At 44.4% G+C, this 23,067-nt stretch overlaps 1 protein-coding gene across 1 annotated transcript in view; it reads left to right on the forward strand.

Annotated features, from left to right (window-relative positions):
• The window catches only part of PCDH15 (protocadherin related 15), a 2,579,312-nt gene that overhangs the window by 2,273,341 nt on the left and 282,904 nt on the right, over window positions 1-23,067 (forward strand). The window contains exon 28 of the mRNA XM_078642873.1: window positions 18,663-18,751. Within this exon, the coding sequence (XP_078498999.1) occupies window positions 18,663-18,751 (89 nt within the window). The remainder of the gene's footprint in view (window positions 1-18,662; window positions 18,752-23,067) is intronic.

The raw sequence follows: 23,067 nt of genomic DNA on the forward strand, positions 1-23,067 counted from the left end.
AAATTATGTAAACTTGATTAAAGAAGAGAGGAAGAAAGCCTTCACTATAAGTTATTCATTTGCATTTAGTTTTAAATTACTGTATACCTCTGTGTAAGTTTGACAGCAGAAAAAACAATTGCACTCCCTCTCAGTCTGGTACAATAAACCTAAGTTATTCTTCTTTGATAGGGATTGTGTTGATCAATTTTATTTTGATTGCATGTAGATGAACCTATCTTTGTTACATATATTGAAAACTTTTTTTTTAGAAAAACTTAAAGGACTAAGGGCCATATGTATCAACACATTTCCCCATAGACACAGAATGGGCAGAACCCTTTGATACATCTGGCCCTTACCCTCTTCCTTTAACTCTTAAAGAACGCTATATCAGGCAAAAAAATATTGTCCATAATGTTACAATGAATGTGCAAGCTTTTTGGAACATGCTGCTTAAAGTGAAAGTGCCAAATGGCAATTACTTGTAATAGCTTTTCAAACGTCATACTTTAGCCACAGTTTGCACTATTTACTATCTTTGCCCAAGCTCTAATTGTGATTTTTTTTTTTAAATGTTTTGGTAGAAAATTAAATCACATTTCTTTGGGAGAATTATCTCACTAAAAGTGATTTTTTTTAGGTGAATTTCTCATGCACAGCTATATTTACATACCCTTTATGAATTGCCAAGCACCGTATCCTCAAGTGTAATTCTGCTCTGGGCAACTACAAGTACCTCCGAGTTCCCGAACACATAAATAAGGGAAATGGAAACATTGCACCGGCACTACCGCTGGTGCTGTAGAAAAAGGCACAGCCCAGCTCCCACTCATCCCTGCAGTCCAATATACCACTAAATAGGACACACCCTCCCCAGCCCCAAATGCTCCATAACACCCTGACCTGCACTGCTCCCTGTACAAATATTTGCCATCTTTTAATGGCAGGTAGTAAATATCATCATTAAATTCCATTGAATTCTGGAAATCCAGCATTAAATAATTGTTAGCTTAGGTCTGGCAGGTTATTCCCTATTCCGTGCTCCCCGATTTGTCACTGGGAGATACCATTCGAAATTGTTAATTCGGTCTGGCATCTTCCAACAAGGTTAATGGGGAAGTCAGAATGGGAACCTTAGAGTACATTTGCCCCCTGTTTTTGATTTTCTAATATGATTTAAAAAAATGTGTGATGTTCACAAAAATTTAGATTTTCATTTATAATATAAGAACCTTGGAAACTGGTGCAGGAAAACATTTGAGAACTGCAAATTGTATTTCTGCTATGCAAGAACAGAAGAACTGTGCAAAAGTTTATTTCTATATTCGAGCAATACCGTTTCTGCTCATGGTAGAGAAAATAGGGCACGTTATTCCACTAGAATTCAAACAGGGATGATTAGACTTTCATTCTATTATTTCAACAATATATTTGGTTGGAAAACTACACAAATGAGTGATTTATAAATACAAGAGTAGGCAAAACAAATTGCATGGAATGACTGGAAAAATGGAGAACATATTCTAGTGCTGCTCTGCCAAAATTGCCTCATGGAGGCTTTTGTCTTGGACGAGGTCCTCAACAAAGAAATTAAGAAATAAAATTGCTAGTATTTTTTTGTATTTAAAAGACACGTTTTTAGGTTTCGCCTATTATCTTTCGCTTGCGAATGTATTAGGCGAAAATTCAAGGGCTTGATCGACTCGTCAAACCACTGCGGTTTTCTCACAGTGCATGTGAGTCACGTGACCACAAAAGCGGGTCACGTGACCACACAAGCACGCGCATCTCTCCCTAAACCGCCTGCCTCCCCTCGCTCGCATTCCCGCCCCCCCACCATTTGCCAGCACACACTCTCCAAGCGCTTCGCGCACGGCCATCTGTTCTCCAGCACCTCCCCTCTCTCTCCCGACACACAGCCTTACTTGAAGGGGCTTCGGTTACTCCCCTGCTTCGTACCATCCCCTCTGTCTCCAAATGCACCTCTTTCACCGACTCCTTTCTCTCCTCCTCTCTCCACCCGCCCCCTCCCCACATCCCACCCCTTCAAACCACCTCACCCTCCTCTGCTTCCATTACCCGACTGGCCTCTGTCACCGCTCCCCCTCCCCCTTGCCTTCTCTCTCTTTGTTCTCTAATCACTCTCCCTTAACCACTCCCTTCTTTCATCCATCCTTCTTGCCTCTCGCCCCCTCCCCCCCACCAGCCTCCTTCCGCCGCCCTCCCCCCTCCCCGGGGACGCCTTGCTCTTGGAATCACAGTTTCAAAGACACATCCGTGAATTTTAGCTCCGAACGCGGTGGTGGAAAAACATAATCCAGGGTGGAGTCTGCATGCTGATACATACACCTAGTTTCAAATACGGAATAATAAATCATTCCCAAAACCAAAACTTACAACTTTTCATGCGAACAACTTGCAATATTTTAAAAATAACACTCGATGGGAGGACAGTGCACAGCACGTTGTGTAGTAACAGCGCGTGCTGTAAGCATACGGCACCATAAACACTTTACCTCTCTGGTCCTCGTTACTGCTATGACCAATGAGACCAGCAGTAACAAAGACCGCGCCAGGGGTGCCAAAAGGACAAGCTGGGGAGCAGCCGCCATCTCTCATCCACAACCCTCATCCACAACCCTCAAGCATGCACAGCGTGTATGCGACTCGAGAGAATCACGGTTCTGCTGTCTGTACTTTTTTTTATCAGGTTCCCGCCTGCTTTGTCAATAAAACCAATGCCTTTGATTGATATCATAAATTATAGCAGCTGCAGTTCCCCTGCATTGACGACTCATGAAAACGGGCACCAGCAGTAATGTTACTTTGCAGCTGCAATTTCGATGTTATTTTTGAATGATTAATGTTCAGCCACTGCGGGTTGACTTCCCGCATTCTGCTGCCTATCGTCAGCGTCTACGTTGTCAGCGAGTCCTTTCTTGCACACAGAAAGAAACAATATACTTAAGTCATGCGACTTAAACGTGCATTTCTTTTTTTTTTTTAACTAACACTATGTGCTAAAAATCAGACTGAAATTTGAACACAGGGGTTTATTCTATTTTGAAAAAACGTTAAATAGCAACAAATAAAACAAGCACTGGCGTTGCCAATAGGTTTTGCATTTGGAAAGTTGGAGCTATTGGTTTTGTAAATGACATTTTATATTTATATATTGTTATTGACAATGCCAATAACAATATATAAATATAAAATGTCATTTACAAAACCAATAGCTCCAACTTTCCAAATGCGAAACCTATTGGCAACGCCAGTGCTTGTTCAGTGTTCTGGCGTAATGTTCATCTAGATAGATTTTGTGGTCTCCGTTTGTGGTCTCCGAAGCATCATATTTCTCCTAATGACTGTTCTTTGTTATATGCCACACCCCCAAACAAAGACAGATCGAAGTTTAGTGTTAAGTAGTCGAACAAAATCTGATCACATGGAGGTGAATGTATGCAATTCATATACTTTGCCAAGGAGAATTGTAGTCTGCAATTTAAAAAAACACACTACTGGATCTGCTCTTCCTGGAGGTAAGGGGGGAGGATCTTCCAGACCTATCCACCCAGCATTACAATTTGGATATCAGTGATGTTTGACAGAATTTAAATTCATATTCAAATATTTGTCCATAGAAAAAAGATAATTAATAATTTTGGTTATCACCATGCAACACTTTGCTTTGAAGTAATAGAAATGAAGAAAATAGCTCACCAATGCTATATGTAAAATATGACTCCAGACAGCACATTGGTGCAATTTAGCATGACATGGGCAATCTGTATAATCAGTGGATCTAAATTTGCTATCCTTTTCATAAAGCAAATTTTAAGAGTGTAAGATCTGAGGTCACTGGATTTTGTTGTCAGCGCTAATTTGCTACAATTTGCTCATTAGTAGAATAGCAATTAAAAAATATGTTTAATAACATGTTTCAATTAAAGAAACAAACATTGCCATAAACTTTACAATATCATATCATGCTACTTTTTCTTCATTCCATCCCAGTTGAGTTGGTGGTTCATCACCTATAGCATAGCAATCCAATACAGAATCCTATAAGCAGTATAAGAGAATTGACATATAATGCACTATTAAACATAGGAAGAAATCGATTACGAACATAGGAAATAGGCAGCAAATCGGCTGACCACATATAATTAACTATAAAGAAAACAGAAATCAAGGAAAAGAGAAACAATAAAAGAAGAAAACACAATGATTTCCAAATTGTTGTGTCCATTAAGTTTGAAGCAGATGGGTGAGTGGGGGGTGGGCAAGAGTGGGATGGGGAGATATGTGACGGGTTCACTTCATGGTAGCAGTACAGACACACCTCTAATCCCTTCATGGCATGTTATGACATATTGTAACACCCCCGAAGTATGGCATAATAAGAAATTCAATGTTACAGGGCCCCTACACCCAGCAGTCACTTCTGTCTACTCACTCCAGCTCAGCTAGTTGTGCTCAACTCCATTCTAAGACACTGAGACCACTACAAAAGAGTTGCCAGGGACTACCGAGCTATCAAAGCTTCCAGTATTTCTACCCACAATAGTGCAAAAGGGTGTCTAAGGATACCTCTCTCTTCTTCGTGACACATAGCCTGGTCTTCTGCTCTTGCCCAGACTCTAACTGCCAAATCTCATCTCACCACTACTGGCCCAGCAGCTGCTTTCCAAGTAATGGCAATAAGCCTTTTAGCAACTATAAATACCAAATCTAAAAACCTAAAGCACACTTACTTGGTTCCAGGATGGGGAAACAGACCCAGCCGGCAAATCTCTAAGGTGCAATGTAGGTTCCTGTGTAGTGTGTTGTTCACTCTCCGTGTCACTTCATTCCAAAACGACTGCAGATTGGGGCAGGACTATGTCATGTGACAGAAAACTGCGTTCTCAAAAGCACAGGGTGGGCAACACATCGGTGGGCTTCCATAAATAGATGTGAGCCTCTTTGGAGTCAAAAAAGTTTAATATAAATAATTGTACCACTTTAAAACAGGTATTGTTTGATAACCTCTGTGGAGAGGTTAGCCTCCAGGCCCAATCCCAATATGACAGAGCTCTACCCAGCATAGTCTCCCATCTGCTTCAGAGCACAGTTGAGGATTTCTGTACCAGGCCACTCGGTTCCCCATAGAACCACCAGACCAGATGGCGACTTCCATCCAGTGTTAGCAGCAATAGCAGAACTGAATGCGCCTGTGGCTGAGTCGGTCCACCGTCGCATTAAGCTCCAAAGACACTACCTAGGGCCTCATGAACCAGAAACTGACCAGATGGCAGGTCTTTCATTTTGACCAGGATTCCAAGGGTATCAACGCATCTGCTTCATACCAGTCACCAACTACATTCAGTCCCGACACCCCCCAAGGTGCCATCTGGGCTGCAGTGAAAAACATAAGTGGGTCACTGGGGGGGAGCCCACCACAGGTAATGAGGGGGCATAGAGTGGATGGCCTGAAGTCCAAGCCACACAATGCCACCAACACAAGAGCACTGTTCTAAGAGTGCACCATCATTCCTTCGCCTAGGCATGCATCAAAGCAATTGGGCTAGCAACGCATCCTCATCAGACGAGTCAACTTCACAGCCTAGTGCAGCTAGGATTGTACCAGGCAACTAGAAAGCAATCCATTGAAGTTGGACTTTCCGATGATAAAGATCAGAGTCAGGTGCCCCAAGCCCTCTCCCCTACAGAATGGGCCATAGAAGCATGTCCAAGGATACTCTGTGTCATCCCCCATCCCAGATGAAGTCTTGTATCAATGCATCTAAAGGTTTAAACCAGGAGGGAGGTAGCCAAAGTTATAGGTTGGTAAAATAATACAGTAAGTGAAGCACTATGATCAACTTTGCCAGTGCTATTCGGGCAATATTATGAAGCCGGAGGGAGAGCAACAAGGCCACACAGCCCTTAAGGGAGCGCAGCACCACTCCAAGCTTGGCATCCCGTAAGTCATCCACAGGATGACTTAGACCTGGATTCCCAAATACCTAAACTTCGACGGGGTCCAATCGATCCCAGTGCCCATAAACCAGGCCTCAGCACATCAGGAGTCCCTGTTAAAACACGAGTCTTAGCCAGATTCACCCACAGACCTGAGACTTCACCAAAGTCATGTAGTAGTTGGAAGATAAATGGGACATCCGTGACCACATTAGATACACAAATTAAGAGGTCATCGGCATACAGGGAGATGTTTGGTGCCTCCTACGTGGATACCTCTTCCCTGTCCTTGAGTGCAGCAGAGCACTGTCAATGACTCTATGGCAAGGGCGGACAGGAGTTGGAACAAAGGATACCTCTTTGTAGTCCCCCTACAGACAACATATGAGGACAACATAACCTGGCCTGTACGGACCCAGGCTCTGAATTTAGTATATGAAAGCCACACACATGCCACCCATGATGGCCCCAACTGCATCTTAGTCATGAATACAGAGAGATATTCCAAACTTACAGAGTCAAATACCTTCTCAAGGTCCACTACCAGTAAGCCAACACCTGGTCCCTCTATTCGACGTGTGGCAAATAACACTTAATAGAGTCAATGGATAGTAAGAGAAGTACTACTCTGAGGGATGAATTCACATTGGTTGTGATGGAACAGCATTCGCTTGTGTGGCAGAAGACGCATAGCCAGTATCTTACTCAAGATTTTAAAGTCCATGTTCAGCATGGATAATGGTGGTGGTAGAGGCACCCAATGCAGTCGTCTTGGTTATAAGGATGACCATCATATTTCTCATTGTGGCCAGGAGTTCTGCAGCAACCAGGACATTGTTGTACATAGCGGCCAGGTGTAGGGCCGGAAATGTAGCAAAAGCAGAGTAGAACTCCACTTGGAGCCAGTCAGAGCCTGGTATGTTGCTGCTGGCCATGTTCTTGGTCACATCTGGGATTTCCCAGGGCATAATAGGGTCCCTAAGCCTTGAAGCATGAGGAAGTAGAGTCCCCAACTGGAGAGGGGCAAGAAGGGTCGCAATATCTCAACGCAAGGCATCTGGGCGATTCCCATAAATCTGTATATAATAATCTTGTAAGATATTTTTGATCACAAACCAGGGAAAGACCTGTTGCCTGTTTGGGGTCAACACTGATGATATAGGGTTCCCACAGATTCCCAGCGGACCAACCAGGTCAGCAGCCTACCTGCCTTACCTTCCTCCTTATGAGCCCTGACAATGTAGATCTTGTAGTTGTGTCATCTGAGTTTCTCTAGCAAGACATTATAAAGTTCTCAGGCTTCAGCTAACCAAGGCTGCACATCTGGAATAGTATCAATTTGATTACCCAGTACATGTATGGTCCCATCTAATAGCACTAGTTCTTCATCTACTTCCCTGCAAATCCCCACAGATGCCCCATTGCAGTGCCCCCGGATGACTACCTTGAATACCTCCCACTCATCTAGACAGTTTGCATTATGCTTAAAATAGTCTAAGATGGCCATCTATATAAATGTTGTCTTTGAGGACCACAGGACAAAGCTGCAACATGGACATCTCTAGCCAGGGCACCCAAATGGATGCCCGTGAGGAGTGGGTTATAGTCCAAGATGGTGCAACCTAGGTATTTGGCGTGATAGAGGAGAGGACAGAGCGGCATAGACCACAGGACCTAAGTGAATGTGGAGAGCATAGACACTTGAATAGAAGATGTAATCCCTGTCCCCAGTATTCTGCACTCTCCACACATCTTCCAAATCCCAGCCCACAGCACAATCCCGGAACCACTTCGCCACTCTGTGGGATGAAGCCCCTGGCAATGGAGAAATGGGGTGATCCAAGGATGTGTTTCACAGTATGCATTTAATTGAAAGGAAGGACGATCATTTGACCTGAACAACCACAGAAAAAAGTCTCGAAACAATGTCACGGCTGCATTGTCAATTAAAAAGGGGCCAGCTGTGCGGGCCCTCTGCAAGAGGGTATTCTGCCCCCTGTAATGCAACATCCAGTGTACCACCAGCCAAGGTGGCGCCCAGGGACAGGGAGCCATGTTAGTACCCTATGTATACGGTACAACAAAAAAAGGAGAGAGTTTTGCAATAGACACCTTAATTTTCATCCATTGCTCAAAGTAAGCAACCATATTAACACCATCTATGCCCATAGGTAGGCCCACAATGCACACATTGTTTCTACTGTTATGACCTTCTATGTCCTCTGCAGTATGCTCCAGGATCTTCTTGCGAGCCGTAATGTCAGTCAGATGAGTCTGCAATAAGCGTTGGGCCAGTTCACGTTCCCCCACTGCTACTTCCATTTCCTTATCTCTGTCCGTGAGCTTGTGATGGTTGGCCCTAAAGAAGCCCACCTCCTCCTCAACAGATCCAATCTGGAATGGCAGGGAGGAATTTGAGTCTGCAATAGCCAACACGATTTTATCCAGAATCTGCTGCAATGCTGGAGGCACAATGACAAGGTAATTTTCTGCAGGTGTCATGGATGTCCACTGTGGATCCAGGGACATTTGTCCATTGTGGCAGTGCGGGATGGGTGGTGGCTCCTCCCCTGCATGTGGATGAGGAAGCCATCCAGGCTGTCAGTACCAGTGGGGGCCCCCAAAGCTGGTCACCCACTCTCCAACTTGGATGGGCCCCACCTATGAAAAGTCAACAACACACCCCTCTTCGCTGTACTGACTCTGCCACTAGAGTCATCCACAAAGGGACAGGAATAAGCAGTAGTCCCGGCTAAGTACATGCAGCCAGCAGCTATGAAAGAATCAGCATCAGCATTAGGAATAGGGCTCCAAAAAGCATACCCTGGTGGGGAAGGAGCATTAAGTGTCGATCGCAGGCAGGAGTCTGTGAATGTACAACATCTCAAGAAATCCATAAGTGAACCCCACGGCTCGCCCCCTCCTCACACAGGTATATAGTTGCCAGGTAGCGCGCAGCAACATGCCAGGAGAATGAGGTGGTAATCCATGATTTTCCCAAGAGTCCACAGGACATGCAATACCAGCTCCAAACCTCCAAGTTACTCCCCCACCTTGGGGTGGGGGTCAAAGTACCTGAGAGGGCCCAGAATTGCAACTTACTCCTTCTCCCTATTGGGTGGCCACAGTGCCAGGCCTTTTGGTGTGCCATACGTAGCCTGCTATCACCTACACAAGAGGTCTGTTTCACGAAACCTGGGCAGTGTGCGGGACCATTGCAGGCTCTCAAATGATCCATTGTGCACACAAAGTGCCTGTCAGGGCAGACTGTCAACCTTCCTGTCACAAAAGGCCGGTAATTGAGGCCTGTTTCAGCCCCTGAGGCACCCAAGTGCATGGCTGCGTTCTCTCTGCCTCTGTGCCCCTCACACCACAATCCATCTCCCCACCGAGAGGCACCTCTCCAGTGTCCTCGGTGGTCACCACCACTCCACGGCACTTCCAGCAAGGAGCGGTGCAGTAACTAGCCCTCAATCCGGCCCCTGGACTCTCAGCAGTGGCACGGCGCTGCCCTGTTCATCAGGCCCAAAGTCAGCCGCTATGGCCCCAGTAATTGCTGCGGCTTCCAAGCAGATCCTCCAGGAGTGCCTCTCCTGCTGTTTCACATTCGAGGGACAGGAAGAGGCAAAAGTCACATTTAGCACCAGGATGTCACAGGATTCCAACGTGATGTGAAGGAGCTCCTCTCTAGGATGGCTGCTCCGCCATCTTGCATACCCACACCCCCGTATGTGCAGAGGCAGGTGAGAGAGCGTGGGTTTTACTGTAAGTTGACATTTTTCTTGATATTTGTGAACTGTTAAAATATTTGTATTCCTTGTTTTGGATTCCATGTTGGTACACATTTTGTTTTTCAGTCTGTTTTAACTATCTATGTATTGCTCTAATAAACCCACTTTTCAAGAGTACCAATGCTCCATTTTCTGACAGTCTATGCAAAGGGAATCAGTTAGAATCTGACAGACAGTCTATGCTAAGAGAATCAATTAAAATCTGACAGACAGGCTATGTACAGGACATCCCTTATGCAATGTTACATGTGCAATCTAGCCTATTGGAATTGTAATGTGGCAGATGAGTTATCCACCTCGTTTTTGACAGAGTATCCATCTGCAAAACTCTATATAAAACCCACATTTGTAAACCCTTCATATTCTGTGCTTACTACACACTAGTTATTGTACCATACTATTAGGGAAACATGGCTAATCAATGACCTAAAGGTAGGCTACAATTTGTTAAAAACAAGGTCTCTTAGCATATGACTAAATAAGAAAAACCAGCACATTCAAAAGCAGACAGTTTCGTTAATCAGAAAGTTGGTCCAGTCTATTATGTGCATCAATAACCCATAATTTCCCAACCCTAGTTGATGATGGGGAACCGCAGTGTATTCCCAGGTGGAGGAGCAACTGGCTCTGACAACCTGTCATTTTCCTGGACTGGCAGGTGACAGTGGTGGTCACCCACCATACATAGGATAAACCAACCTTCAGTATCTTAATTGCATTTTTTAGACTAGCAAATGTGCTCAAGGTAAGTGATCTCTGCATGGCAGAAGAGATCTCTCAATATAACAGACGAACCTTTGTTGATGAGGTGTGCTGGCAGGCCACCAATGTGTAAATAAATGACACCTTAAGTCATCATTGTCATCAAACTTTATTCAGTCATTACGACCATCAAAGTATAAAGGCGTACAATACAGTATATTGATAAGAGAAAGATTTACATGTTAGGTATTGTGGGCCAAGATGGATGACATTATTTATTCAAAAGCAAGGCATAATAAAACCAAGCCATTAAAAACGAGAAACAGGTCGATTAAAACAGCTGTGACAAAGTAAGACCATGACAAGCTAAAAACACTTAAAAAGAAAAAATATGGAGCCAAAAATGTACGTAAAGTACTAATGTATAACGTGCAAGAATACAATATTGCACACATCCTCAGTAATTTTGGCATGAAGTATATATTAATATGTACACAAAATATCGGATGTAGACTAGATACTAAATGAAGACTAATATTTGATCTAAAAGTGTGCTTAATTCATTTTTAGCATCTGCCTCCTGATAAACCACATTCTCCCCTGGAATTTGGCCACTGCACATAATATTAGTGGCCTTGTATCTGTTCTGAGGATACGTAGTGCCTCTAAATGGCTATGGGTTCTTAGTTGTCTACAGGGAGGGGCTAACCATTTAGATCTTCGGTTTTTATACAGAAGGCATGCTAAGAGAATATGCTGGGTCGTCTCCTCTATCTCAAAGCAACATGGACAGTGGACAGTGGCAAAGTGTGTCTGTAGAGCCCCTGTTCCATGACGCAGTAAAAGAGTTCAAGGGGAGACATCCAAATCTAAATTGGATAAATAACTTCCTCTCTTGCGGAACAGTATTGAAATCCATATAAGGTTCATACACACTAATGGGTAGATGCATCATTGTTGCCGTTTGCGATTCCTAGATTGCGAAAATTAAGGAATCGCAATTTAGAAATCGCAAACGGCAATGCATGAACAATTCACATTTATTTTTGTGAATCGGTATTTTTCCTTAATTGCGATTCACAATTTGCGAATCGCAATTAAGGAAAACCCTTCCCATTGATTCCTATGGGCCAAAAGGCCTATAGGAATGAATGGGAAGGCAATCACATTTTGCGAATTTCAAATTGCAATTCGCAAAATGTGAATGCAATTTCAAGGGTGCAGGGGGGGTCCAAAGAACCCCTCCCTGCACCCCTGAAATGTAACTTTAAATGCAATTTACACACACACATGCCCCAAGGGCATGTGTGTGTGTAGATTTAAACTTCCAAACATGCAATTTGTGCATATTTGATAGTTTTAGGTAAATTAGCATGAAGTACAATTTCATGCTATTTTACCCCTTCCAAACTGCGAATTCGCAATTTAAAAATAATCATGCATTGCATTTAAGAAATCTCTAATTGCGATTTCTTAAATGCTATCGCAATTTTAGAAATCGCAACATGGTTGCGATTCCTAAAATTGCGAAATGCATGATGCATTCCAAATTAGTCAATTGTATTCGCAAACGCACCGTTTGCGAATGCAATTCTGTTTGATGCATCTAGGCAAAAGCACCTTAAACTCCATAAATGTTATTGTGAGGCGATATCCTATTGCATATGTGACAGTTCTCTCTCACACCCATTTCCAGGAATAAGAATTAACCCACTCTCTTCTGGACAATAAGCTGGATTCCGTTACTTCCCAAAGGTTTCCCAGAACTAATTCAAAAAGCAAGGTTTTGATGTTACAAAACCAGCAAATCTTTCTGAAACGATCCAGCTTGTGAACCTCTAGAGTAGCAATCGCGTAGTGGAGAAGCTCAGGTGTTTTTTTAATGCGGAGCCAAAAGAGAAAAGGGCAAAGCCTCGCCTTATTCACTATTGTAGTTCTACCCAAATCTATCCTTAAAGGAGTGAGCGGGGTACTCTGGGATAGGGAGCAGAGTGTTCTTAAGAATTTGTTTTCAGTAAGAAGTAGGCCCTCCAGATGATCAAATCCCCAGATTTCAGCCCCATACAGGGCCGAGCCAACCAATCAATCAATCAATCAGAGTACTTGTAAAGCGCGCTACTCACCCGTGAGGGTCTCAAGGCGCTGAGGGGAGGAGGGTGCCGCTACTGCTCAAAGAGCCAGGTCTTGAGTCTTCTGAAGGCGAGTAGGTCTTGGGTCTGCTGTAGGTGGGTAGGGAAGGTGTTCCAGGTCTTGGGGGCGAGGTAGGAGAAGGATCTGCCACCGGAGGTCGTTCCTTGGATGCGGGGGACAGCAGCGAGGGTGAGGCTGGCGGAGCGGAGCTGGCGGGTGGGGGTGTAGAAGCTGAGTCTGCTGTTCAGGTAGGCTGGTCCGGCGTTGTGGAGTGCTTTGTGTGCTTGGTTGGGGAGTTTGAAGGTGATCCTCTTGTCAACGGGGAGCCAGTGTAGGTCTCTCAGGTAGGGGGTGATGTGGCTGCGGCGGGGGACGTTTTCGATCAGTCGGGCGGAGGTGTTTTGGATGCGTTGTAGTCATCGTAGGTATTTGGCTAGGATTCCTGCGTAGAGTGCGTTTCCATAGTCCAGTCTGCTGATGACCACAGTCCGTCCTGAACTGGGAAGAGTCCAGTCTGCTGCTGACGAGGGTCTGTGTCACCGTTCTTCTTTTTTCGGTCGGGATCCACTTGTAGATCCTGCGGAGCGTGCGGAGGGTGTTGTAGCAGGAGAAGGAGATGGCGTTGACCTGCTTAGACATGGAGAGGGAAGAGTCGAGGATGAATCCTAGGTTGCACGCATGGTCGGTGGGTGTCGGTGCTGTTCCCAGTGTGGTCGGCAACCAGGAGTCGTCCCAGGCTGAGGGGGTGGGTCCGAGGTTGAGGACCTCCGTCTTGTCCGAGTTCAGTTTCAGACAGCTGCTCCTCATCCAGACGGCGACGGCCTTTATTTCCTCTTGGAGGTTTGTTTTGGCGGAGTGTGGATCCTTGGTGAGGGGGAGGATGAGCTGGGTGTTGTCGGCATAGAAGATGATGTTGAGGTCGTGATGGCGGACCACTTGTGCAAGGGGGGCCATGTAGACGTTGAACAGCGTCAGGCTGAGGGATGAGCCCTGGGGGACACCGCAGATGATGTCGGTGGCTTCGGATTGGAAGGGTGGGAGGCGGACGCTTAGGGTTCTGCCGGAGAGGAAGGACGTGGTCCAGTCAAGGGCCTTCTCTTGGATTCCGGCTTCTTGGAGGCCTGTCTTTAGAGTGCGATGGCAGACCGCGTCGAAGGCGGCTGACAGGTCCAGGAGGATGAAGACTGATGTTTCGCCGTTGTCTAGTTGGCACCTGATGTCGTCTGTGGCGGCGATGAGGGCTGTCTCGGTGCTGTGATTTCGTCTGAATCCGGACTGGGACGGGTCCAAGATGTTGTTGTCTTCGAGGTGGCAGGCCAATTGCATGTTGACAATTTTCTCGATTACCTTTGCCGGGAACGGGAGCAGGGAGATGGGCCGGAAGTTCTTGAGGTCCTTGTGGTCTGTCTTGGGCTTCTTGAGGAGGGCGTCGATTTTGGCGTGCTTCCAGCTTTCTGGGAATGTCGCTGTTTCGAAGGAGATGTTGATGACCTTCCATAGCTGGGGTGCGATGGCTACGTCTGCTTTGTTGAATTCGTGGTGTGGGCACGGGTCTGACGGAGATCCTGAGTGGATGGAGTTCATGACCTTGCGTGTCTCGTCGTCATTGACGTTGGACCAGGAGGTCAGGCGGTTGGCGCTGGTGGTGTTCGCAAGGGAGGTGGAGTCTGTCGTAGTCAGGGCGGTCGTGGTGTTGAAGCTGTCGTGGATGTCAGCGATTTTGCGGTGGAAGAAGATGGCCAGTGAATCGCATAATTCTTGTGAGGGCGGGATGTTGTTGGCGCTGGGGTTGGAGAGTTCTTTTATGATGCTGAAGAGCTCTTTACTGTCATGTGCGTTGTTATCCAGGCGGTCTTTGAAGGAGGATCTCTTGGCTAATCTGATGAGGTAGTGATGTCTGCGGGTGGAGTCCTTGTGGGCTGCGTGGTTGTCCGGTGTGCGTTCGTGGAGCCATTCCTTCTCCAGTTTCCGGCATGCGCGTTTGGAGGTCTGGAGCTCATCAGTGAACCAGGTGGCTCTCTTGCTGGCGTGGCCAACCACCTTCTGATCATATATCTGAAGCGGGGCTGCAATCGGTCTAGTTTGTGATGTCCCATATTCTAAAATTAAGGCCCCAGAAGTCTTCCTCTGCTGTAGGATTCGCTTTGAAATATGTTGTTTCCATGCAATTTTCTCTGTGAGAGTTACACCAAGATATACGAAGGAATCCACCCTTTCAAATGAAATCCCCCCAATATAAATTTCCCTTTCAAAGATTTATGGGGATTGATTAGCAGGAGTTTTGTTTTTGAGGTGTTGACTTCTAAACCTCTCATCTGACAGAAAGTCATGAAGCGATCTAACAGCAGTTGAAGGCCACTCGGGGTTTTAGAGACCAATAGCTTATCATCCGCAAATAGCAAAGTAATTGTTTTGACACTCCCCAACGAGGGAGCATCTGTGTGGACTTCTGCTAGGTGTTTTACCACCCCATTTACAAAAAGCGAAAATAAGGTGGGAGCTAGAACGCGGCCCTGCCTCACCCCTCGTATAAACCTTATTGAGTCGGTCAGTTGCATTTGATCTCCCCATTGTACTTTAGCATAATTTCCCTCATGGATTCATATTAGAAGTGCCAGAATGTTATGAGGGAGCCCCAGATCTTGTAGGACTTGCCAAAGATCAAAAGCTGACTTCAAATCAATAAAAGCAGTGTAAAAACTGCCCTGCTCTAATATCACAGACTTCCAGGCCAAAAGGGTGAAGCGGAATACTTGGTCGATAGTTCTAATTTTTTTCCTGAACCCTGCTTGGAAGGGAGATAATATATTGTTCTCTTCCATCCAATCAGTGATTTTGATAAGCAGGGCATGGGAGAAAACTTTCTGCGCCCCATCTATTAAACTCATCGGCCTGTAATTTGAGGGCAGCGATCAGTCCCCCTTCTTGTAGACCGGGATGACCTCCGCTCCTTGCCAAGAAGGAGGTGTAGGTGCCCGGCAGCTATGCCATTGGCTAATGACCACATATAATTAGACCATTTGGGAATATTGCCTAGAAAGACGTCTCCAGGTAGGTATTCCTGATGCTTTGTTTTTAAGTATAGAGTTAATACTTTCTGTGATATCAGCTACAGTAAAAAAAAATAACATTTGGCTGCATATTGGTTAATTCTAGGGAAGAACCTCCAGTGATGGTCACACCTGTTCCAGAATAAATACTGGAAAAATGGTCAAACCATGCAGCCCCTGTGATAATGTTAGTAAGTGATCTAGGTCTTTCAGCAACTCCCCTTGTTACAAATAGCCAAAATCGTCTTTGATCCGTCTGTTTGCAAGCGACATTGATCTGTGAAAAGCGATCCTCTATGCACTCCTTTTTAGCATTCCTCTGAGTTTTCTTGTATACTCTTCTCGCCAATCTTATAATATTAGGATTCTTGGCTTTAATCTCTGCTGCCAAATATGACCGTGCTTCCTCACATTTTTGGTAAACCAAGAATGTTGTGAGTTGACTAATGTCTTCTTACGACAAGGTCTCGAGCAAGTAAAATGGGAAGCTAACTGTATAAAAAAGGACAAGTGTATGTCTGTGACCGTTTTAAGCTCATATTGCTATTCAAGTCTATTGTGAAGCGATTTAATGCTTTCTTGAAGGGTTTGATTTATACCTTCAGTCTTAACAGTATTGATCGCTAGCCATGCCCAATTTAATCGTCTATTATTATTCATGGGGTATAAGTCCTTAGACAAGAGCATTATCTCTAAAGTGTCACTTAGTTTACTCCAGATTGGGGTCATAGAAAGCTTGAGCGGGTTATGATCACTGTCAACTGTTTCCCCAACCACCATATCCAGTACTTCTGGCCACAACCTAATGTCTATCAGAAAATAATCAATTTGGCTCACTGTCCTATTGAAAGTATTGGCTCCCATCTTATCAGAGTTGGTACGGCCATTTGCTGCCCTAAGCCCATTACCAAGATTAATAGCCTGGAGCTGCAGGGCTTTTTGTGTCCATTTTCTGATTGGTGGAAAATCGAGGGGGGAACATGCCAATATGCCTCTACCTGGTCACTGTCAGATATGTCAATTATGCATAATGGTTTGTATGTACAATTAAAGTCTCCTGCAACTATCAGAGGTATTGATATCTCCCTCTCCTCCAGAGTGTTTTCTAACGATTGGAGGGTTGGAGAACATGTGCCTGCCTTTTTCCCACGAGCGTAGACATTGAATATGTCCACCAACCTATCATTTCTACCCCTGAGGCTAGTTGCAAGTATGTCGGGGTATTGATTTTAATCGTTCTAATTGTGCATAGCAGATCTATTGTAATCCAGGTCACAAGCCCCCTGCTGGTCATCCTGGTCTACCTGTAGCAGCCAGTCAACAAAAAGTAAAATACCCAGGGATGTAGACTGGTGTGGTCACCCACGGTTCTTGTAAAATGCAGACATCAAATTGTTCAATATATTCAATCCAGTGGGGGAGTACCATCTTAGATCTTATTCCAGCCACATTCCATGTCAGTACACAAAATGTTGAATTCATTTCTTCTAATCCTTGAGAGATGGTGTGATGACTTCTCTCTGATGCATTGCGCATCTGTGGTGCTCGGGGAATGGTTTGCTGATATGGCCTTGCCATTATTTGAGTTCCAACACTAGAATGCAATGGATCAAGGAGCTCAGAACAAGAAGGCGGCATTGTAAACAGGCAGTCAGTTGTAGGGGTTCCAGATTTGAGTATATTCAGGGCCCAATTGTTGTTTATATCATAATGGCTGGGGGGCATACAGGGTGTAATAGTGTGACACCTAAGTCAGTCATTCTGAGCTAAAGATGAATTAGACCCTATCTATGCACTAACACTTCTGTGTACTTGTGGCTGTGCTGAGACAGAAGAACTAGATTGCAACTGGATATTGGTGGTTTTCTGGGAGCAGGTTCTTGCCTCTAGAACAATTAAATTGTGGACTAAGTTTTCATCTCTTAGATGGAGTTCGATGGAATCTGTAAGGGAGGCACCTTATAAAATTTGTTTAGCCCAGATAATATTGTCCCTAATAATAAATCTACACCCCATTATTTTACGAATTCAGTGGATTGATTTGTTGAGTAATGAAATGGGATCCTTAAGTCACATCATAACCAACATTCATTCACCTTATTGGATGCAAAATTCCTGAGATAATATACTGCTTTGGTGATAAACTTTAATTGCAATTTATCTGTTGTATTACACAAATCATTAACTGGGTTTGGCTTTGTTTCCATACTTGTTCAGTTGACTTAACACAGATTTAAATAACAAATGCGGCCCATTAATGGGGAAGTCACACAGTGCAGCACAGCAAGTCACCTTGTTGCGCAGCACTGCATTACAGGGAAAGGGAAGGAATGTGATGTATTTAACACAATATGGTGCATTCCTGTCCATTCCCCACGTGCTGACATCCTTTTAGCTGCCTAGCACCAATGCAGGCACCCTTGCACCATGGTGCAAGGGTGCCTGTGTTGCATGCAGGACTGTTTTTGTGCAGGGAGTGACACCTTTGTTCACAAAAACAATCCTGGAAGGCATGTTCATTTTTCTATGTGTACTGCAGAATGCAATATACAAAGAAAGAGGAAGAAATGAGTAGAATTAGGGATATTTCTCCTCGCTACACCTCCCCTTGGAAGGTGTAAGATTTTGACACATCCTCAGATTCTTGTAAATCTTGGGATGTGTCAAAATCCATGGGAGTTGGGTGGGAACACCAAACATCGCCCAAGGAATGCCTTCCCATGTCAGAGTAATGCAATGCAGTGATTTGAGCTGCGTTGTGTTACATCCCAATTTTTGAAGCCACTCAGAGCCACGCATAGTGACTTTAGGTGGCTTCAGAAATTTGTCTTAAGGTTTGCGTTGCTCTGGCACCACGTTGCATGGTGCAAGAGCAACGCAAGCAGCCTCATAAATGGGCCCCATGGTGCTAATTTTAGGGCAAGGATGTCTCTCTGTTTCATATAACCAATATATGTATATAAAATTCAGCTCACAACTACTGTGGAAATGCTTTGCTGCCTTTCCCTCTTGAAGGTAAAAATTATTTTTTCTTTTCTTTTTATAGGTTTCGGTAGTCAATCAGCTGGATATGCAAGTTATTGTTTCTAATGTGCCTCCCACTGTTGTGGAACAAAACATTGATGAACTTATAAGGTAACTAAGTAAAGGATTTATGTGTTTCACATTAACTGTTATATTACCTACTAACATCTAGTTTGTGCACTGTTTCTGGAGATTTTAATGTATATTTTTATTAGTGATACATTTTTGGCAGCAAATAATGTACTAAACGTGGATTAAGAAAAGTACAAATTGACTTTGAATATTCCAAAAAACAATTACTCCTTGTTTCTGTATTTTCAAAGAACCTGGTTGATCCTGCCAGTAGCATATGCTTGTACTTTCAAAAGGATTTTGATAGTATTCCACCTATCATTCACATATTTAGCTATGCAGAAATATTATTTTCAGAAATAATTGGTTTCTATTTCTTTGAAACAGTGTTGGTTAGATGCTTAAATAAAATAAGCAAATCTCCATAGCCTAATAAAGCAAAGACAAATGTTTGTAGTTGATAACAAAATGTTGTATTAAATAGTGGGCTAGGGCTTCCATTATGAATGGCACAGTGGGGGGCTAGGGTATTTATTAGGAACAACAACTGCAATCACTGGTTGTTCCCGTCTGGTAATAATAAGCAGATGTTGGCACTTTCTGCAACAAAATTTGCCTGTCCCAGACATTTTGGCCAGTAATGTTAGGCTGGTTTGACATGTCAAAATTCATCACGGTAAAATGGTGAGAGATGCAGTAAGTAGATGCTGATTAGTAAACACTGCAGATTAATCTCCTACCCAGTTGTCCAAATAGCCAGGTATCATAATCATTTATGTAAACGAAAGACCCACATACAGTTCAAGTAGGATTTGCTTTCTGTCTGTCATCAATTGAATCAGGATAAGGACTCTCCCACTCGTGCTTTCTGCAGTCCAAATGTACCTCAATAGCCTGATTGAGAATCAAAAGGAACATTTTAGAACCACTGCAGTTAACATATGACTAATTTTCCTATCTAACTAAGTTGTGCAATTTAGCTAACAAAATCTGATTTCTGTGATGAGCTGCACAGCTTGACTACTGAGCTCTAATCTGATTTTGAAATACTTATATATAATTCAAATAGGCATATTTTCATCCTTCAAGGAATGTTTCCAGACAGTACACTTTTTCTTGTCCCAGTGTTATTAGTTGAGAGGGGTTGAAGCCCCACTCAAGTATTAAACAGAATCCCTGTTATTGTGAGCCACAAAAAGTCACTAAATCAACCTGTGCTAAACCCTCTGGCAGCTTGGCTCAAAAGCAGTCAGGCTTAACCTAGAAGCAAAGTGAAAAGCATTTATGCAGTACAGAAATGGCAATAAAGTAAAAACATATCACAAGACACATTAGAGTAATATTTAATAAATTATTTGGCACTAAAATGACAAAAATCCATTCAGTAGAACCAGAATGATGCATTTTTAAAGTTTTGAGTAACAATAGTGCCTAGAAGGACAAGGCGCTAACTGTGCTTATCTGGTCATGATGGACTGGCACAAAGTCACAAGTTAAGGCAGACTGCGAAGGAGCACGGGCCTGACACTGGAACCAAGTTAGGGCTGGTGAACAAGAATACCCTAAATTCTGACTGTGGAGCATTGCGAGATAACACATTGAGAATTCGTTATGCAGCAGCGGTTAAGATGAGCTGGGAGGCTGTGATGTGAGGTTCTGTGTCATCGTCGATGGGGGCTTGCAATGCGAAGTCCTGCATAAAAGATGTGTCATGCACCTGCAATTCCGAAGAAGCTTTTGGGCTGCGGTGCAGAGTCCTGTGTCATTGTCAAGGAAGGTGTCAATGAGGGATTGCAATTCGAAGGCCTGCATTAAGGATTTATCATGCAGAGGCAATTCCAAGGAGACTGCAGGCTGCGATGCAAAGTCTTACATCGAGGATGCATCTTGCAGTGGCGGTTCTGAACTAGAGCTGTGAGGAGTTGTCTTGCACTGCATCTGTCCTGTTCTTAGGCCCACATCTGGACTGGCAAACCACTTACAGGCAACAGGGCAACAGCCAAGCAATCCTTCTGACAGTGCAGCACGTCAATCCTTCTGAATCTTCCACATGTCTAGCGGTGTGCTGAAGAGTTGGGTTTGAGTATCCAATATTTATACATGGTGCCCACTTTGGAGCAGGGGAAGGTTCTGGAGGTTTCCACCCCCAGAGTCTTTTGGAATTTCCTGCCTCACTGCCCAGGCTCGCGATTATTTGGGAGTCACAGTAGACTACTGTCAAACGTGCTAATGGCAGAGCCTTTGTGATGTGCAAATGTGGAAGGTAACCCCATTCTCCCCCATCAAGTTAGAGATGGCCCACATTGTTAATATCTAGGGCCTTTTGTTTCATTATTTGGGAGCAATATACAAAGAACAACTGCCAGCTATACATCGTGATGTGACCCAGTAAACAGGCTGCAGGCACCAAATGGTTGGGACCAGAAAAAACCCAACTTTCTGACAGTGGCACTTTCAAAATTCTAACTTAAAATCCAATTTTGCCATTAAAGAGAGCTTTAAATTACAATTCTTTAGATAGCAAACTCAACATCGTTACCTGCTCCTAATTGAAATGTATCACTTAGTGGTGGAAATGGCCCTTTCTGCAGGGCTATCCCCAAACTTTTTGATTCTTCCTCCTATTTTTCCTTGACCTGATTTTGTTGGTTTCAGACCTCTAGGCACTTTACCACTTCTATTCAGTGCTAAAGTGCATATGCTCTCTGTGTAAATTGTGTTATGGATTGGTGTTTCCATGATTGACATATTTGATTTACTGGTAAGCCCCTAGTAAGTGAGTGTGACAGGGCCTGTAAATCAAATGCTAGTAGTGGGCCTGCAGCACTGATTGTTCCTCCCACATGAGTAGCCTTAAAACAGTATCTCAGACCTGCAACTGCAGGGTCTGCGTGCAGTTTGTAACTGCCATGTTGACCTGGCAACTTTCCAGGCCCTAACCTTCCCTTTTCTTACATATAAGTCACCCCTAAGGTAGGCCCAAGGTACCCCTGTGGGCAGGGTGCAGTGTAGGTGAAAGGTAGTACATGCCCTGGTGTGTGTGGCATGCCTGGATAGTGGATGCCTGGATAGTGAAATACTGCCAATTTTGTTTTTCCCTATTGCAAGGCTACCTGTTCCCATAGGAAAGAATGGGGAGTTTGCTTATAACATCTTATAAACACAACTACCCGTGGGAACAAGGTGGGAAAAGAAAATTTGGTATGCCTGAACTCAGAATGTTAAAATGCATCTTGTAGTGAGAGTGCTTTTTACATTTGGTGTTCGAAAATGCCACTTTTAGAATGTAGATATTTTCTTGCTTAGCCATCCAGTGCCTCTGCTAGGATGTGTATTGACTGTTTGATTTTGGGGTTACAGGGGCTTAGGATGTGCAGTGACTCCAGAGAGTCTGGACGAGTCAGGGCTGGGCTGAATAGAACTGGGCTGCATTTAGAGTAGAGGGAGGAGATTTTGTTTCACCTGAATGGGCCTGGTCTGTCTTCCACAATGCCGTGTCCAACTCCTGCCAGGAATTTGGGCCAGAGAGGACAGAACTAGTTTGGACTAAGCACAGACACTCTCTGCCTGAGAGAACAAAGGAATTTGGGGTATAAATACTGGGGCTAAGACCCCAGAACTTCAGAACTCACTGGTATCAAGGAACCTGCCAAGGAGAAGAGCTGGAAGAGCTGCCAGGAGGAGTACTGCCCCTTTGCTGTGTTGTTGCTTTTTTGGATTGGACTGCAGTTGCTGCTTCTGCCTTGGGCAGTGAAAGGACTGGACTGAACTTTCTTTATTTGTGCCTAGTATCTCCAAGGGCCTGAAGTAGAGCTTGCCTCCTCTTTGAAGTCTCAGGGACTACAAAGACTTCACCAATCTCTGGGTACCAATTCTGGAACCGCTGTTTCTGTTCTAACAGAGAAGGGAAACGCAACTGACTCTGTCACCGACTCCGTCGCTGGCTTTGTGTCCTGACTGTAACCAAGTGGAGGCAATGGATCCTACAACTGACCAGCCCGGATCTCAACAATTGATATAACAGAACAAGATGGCTGATCAGGATACTTTTCAGGAAAAAATCTTCACGAGTGCGGCATCGGAAGAGGATTCCATCCCTATCACGACGGTTCGCGGTTAAAGTACACCCGCGTGAGCTCACGGATTAGTCTCCTGGGTCAGCCGTCCTCCTGCCTGAGTTTTCTATGCAGCCTCCGCCATATGATAATGAGTATGTGAGCCGCCCTCGGCATTGAGTGCGCACCGCTTCGCAGGCACTGTGACATTGACCCACATTCTATCCAGCACAGAAATTCACCTTGACTTGCGGTAGACCTACACTCCTGGAGCCCTTGTGCTCGTGGTGCAGATAAGTC

Source organism: Lissotriton helveticus, chromosome 5_1 (genome assembly GCF_964261635.1).
Source record: "Lissotriton helveticus chromosome 5_1, aLisHel1.1, whole genome shotgun sequence".
NCBI classification, from domain to species: Eukaryota; Metazoa; Chordata; class Amphibia; order Caudata; family Salamandridae; genus Lissotriton; species Lissotriton helveticus.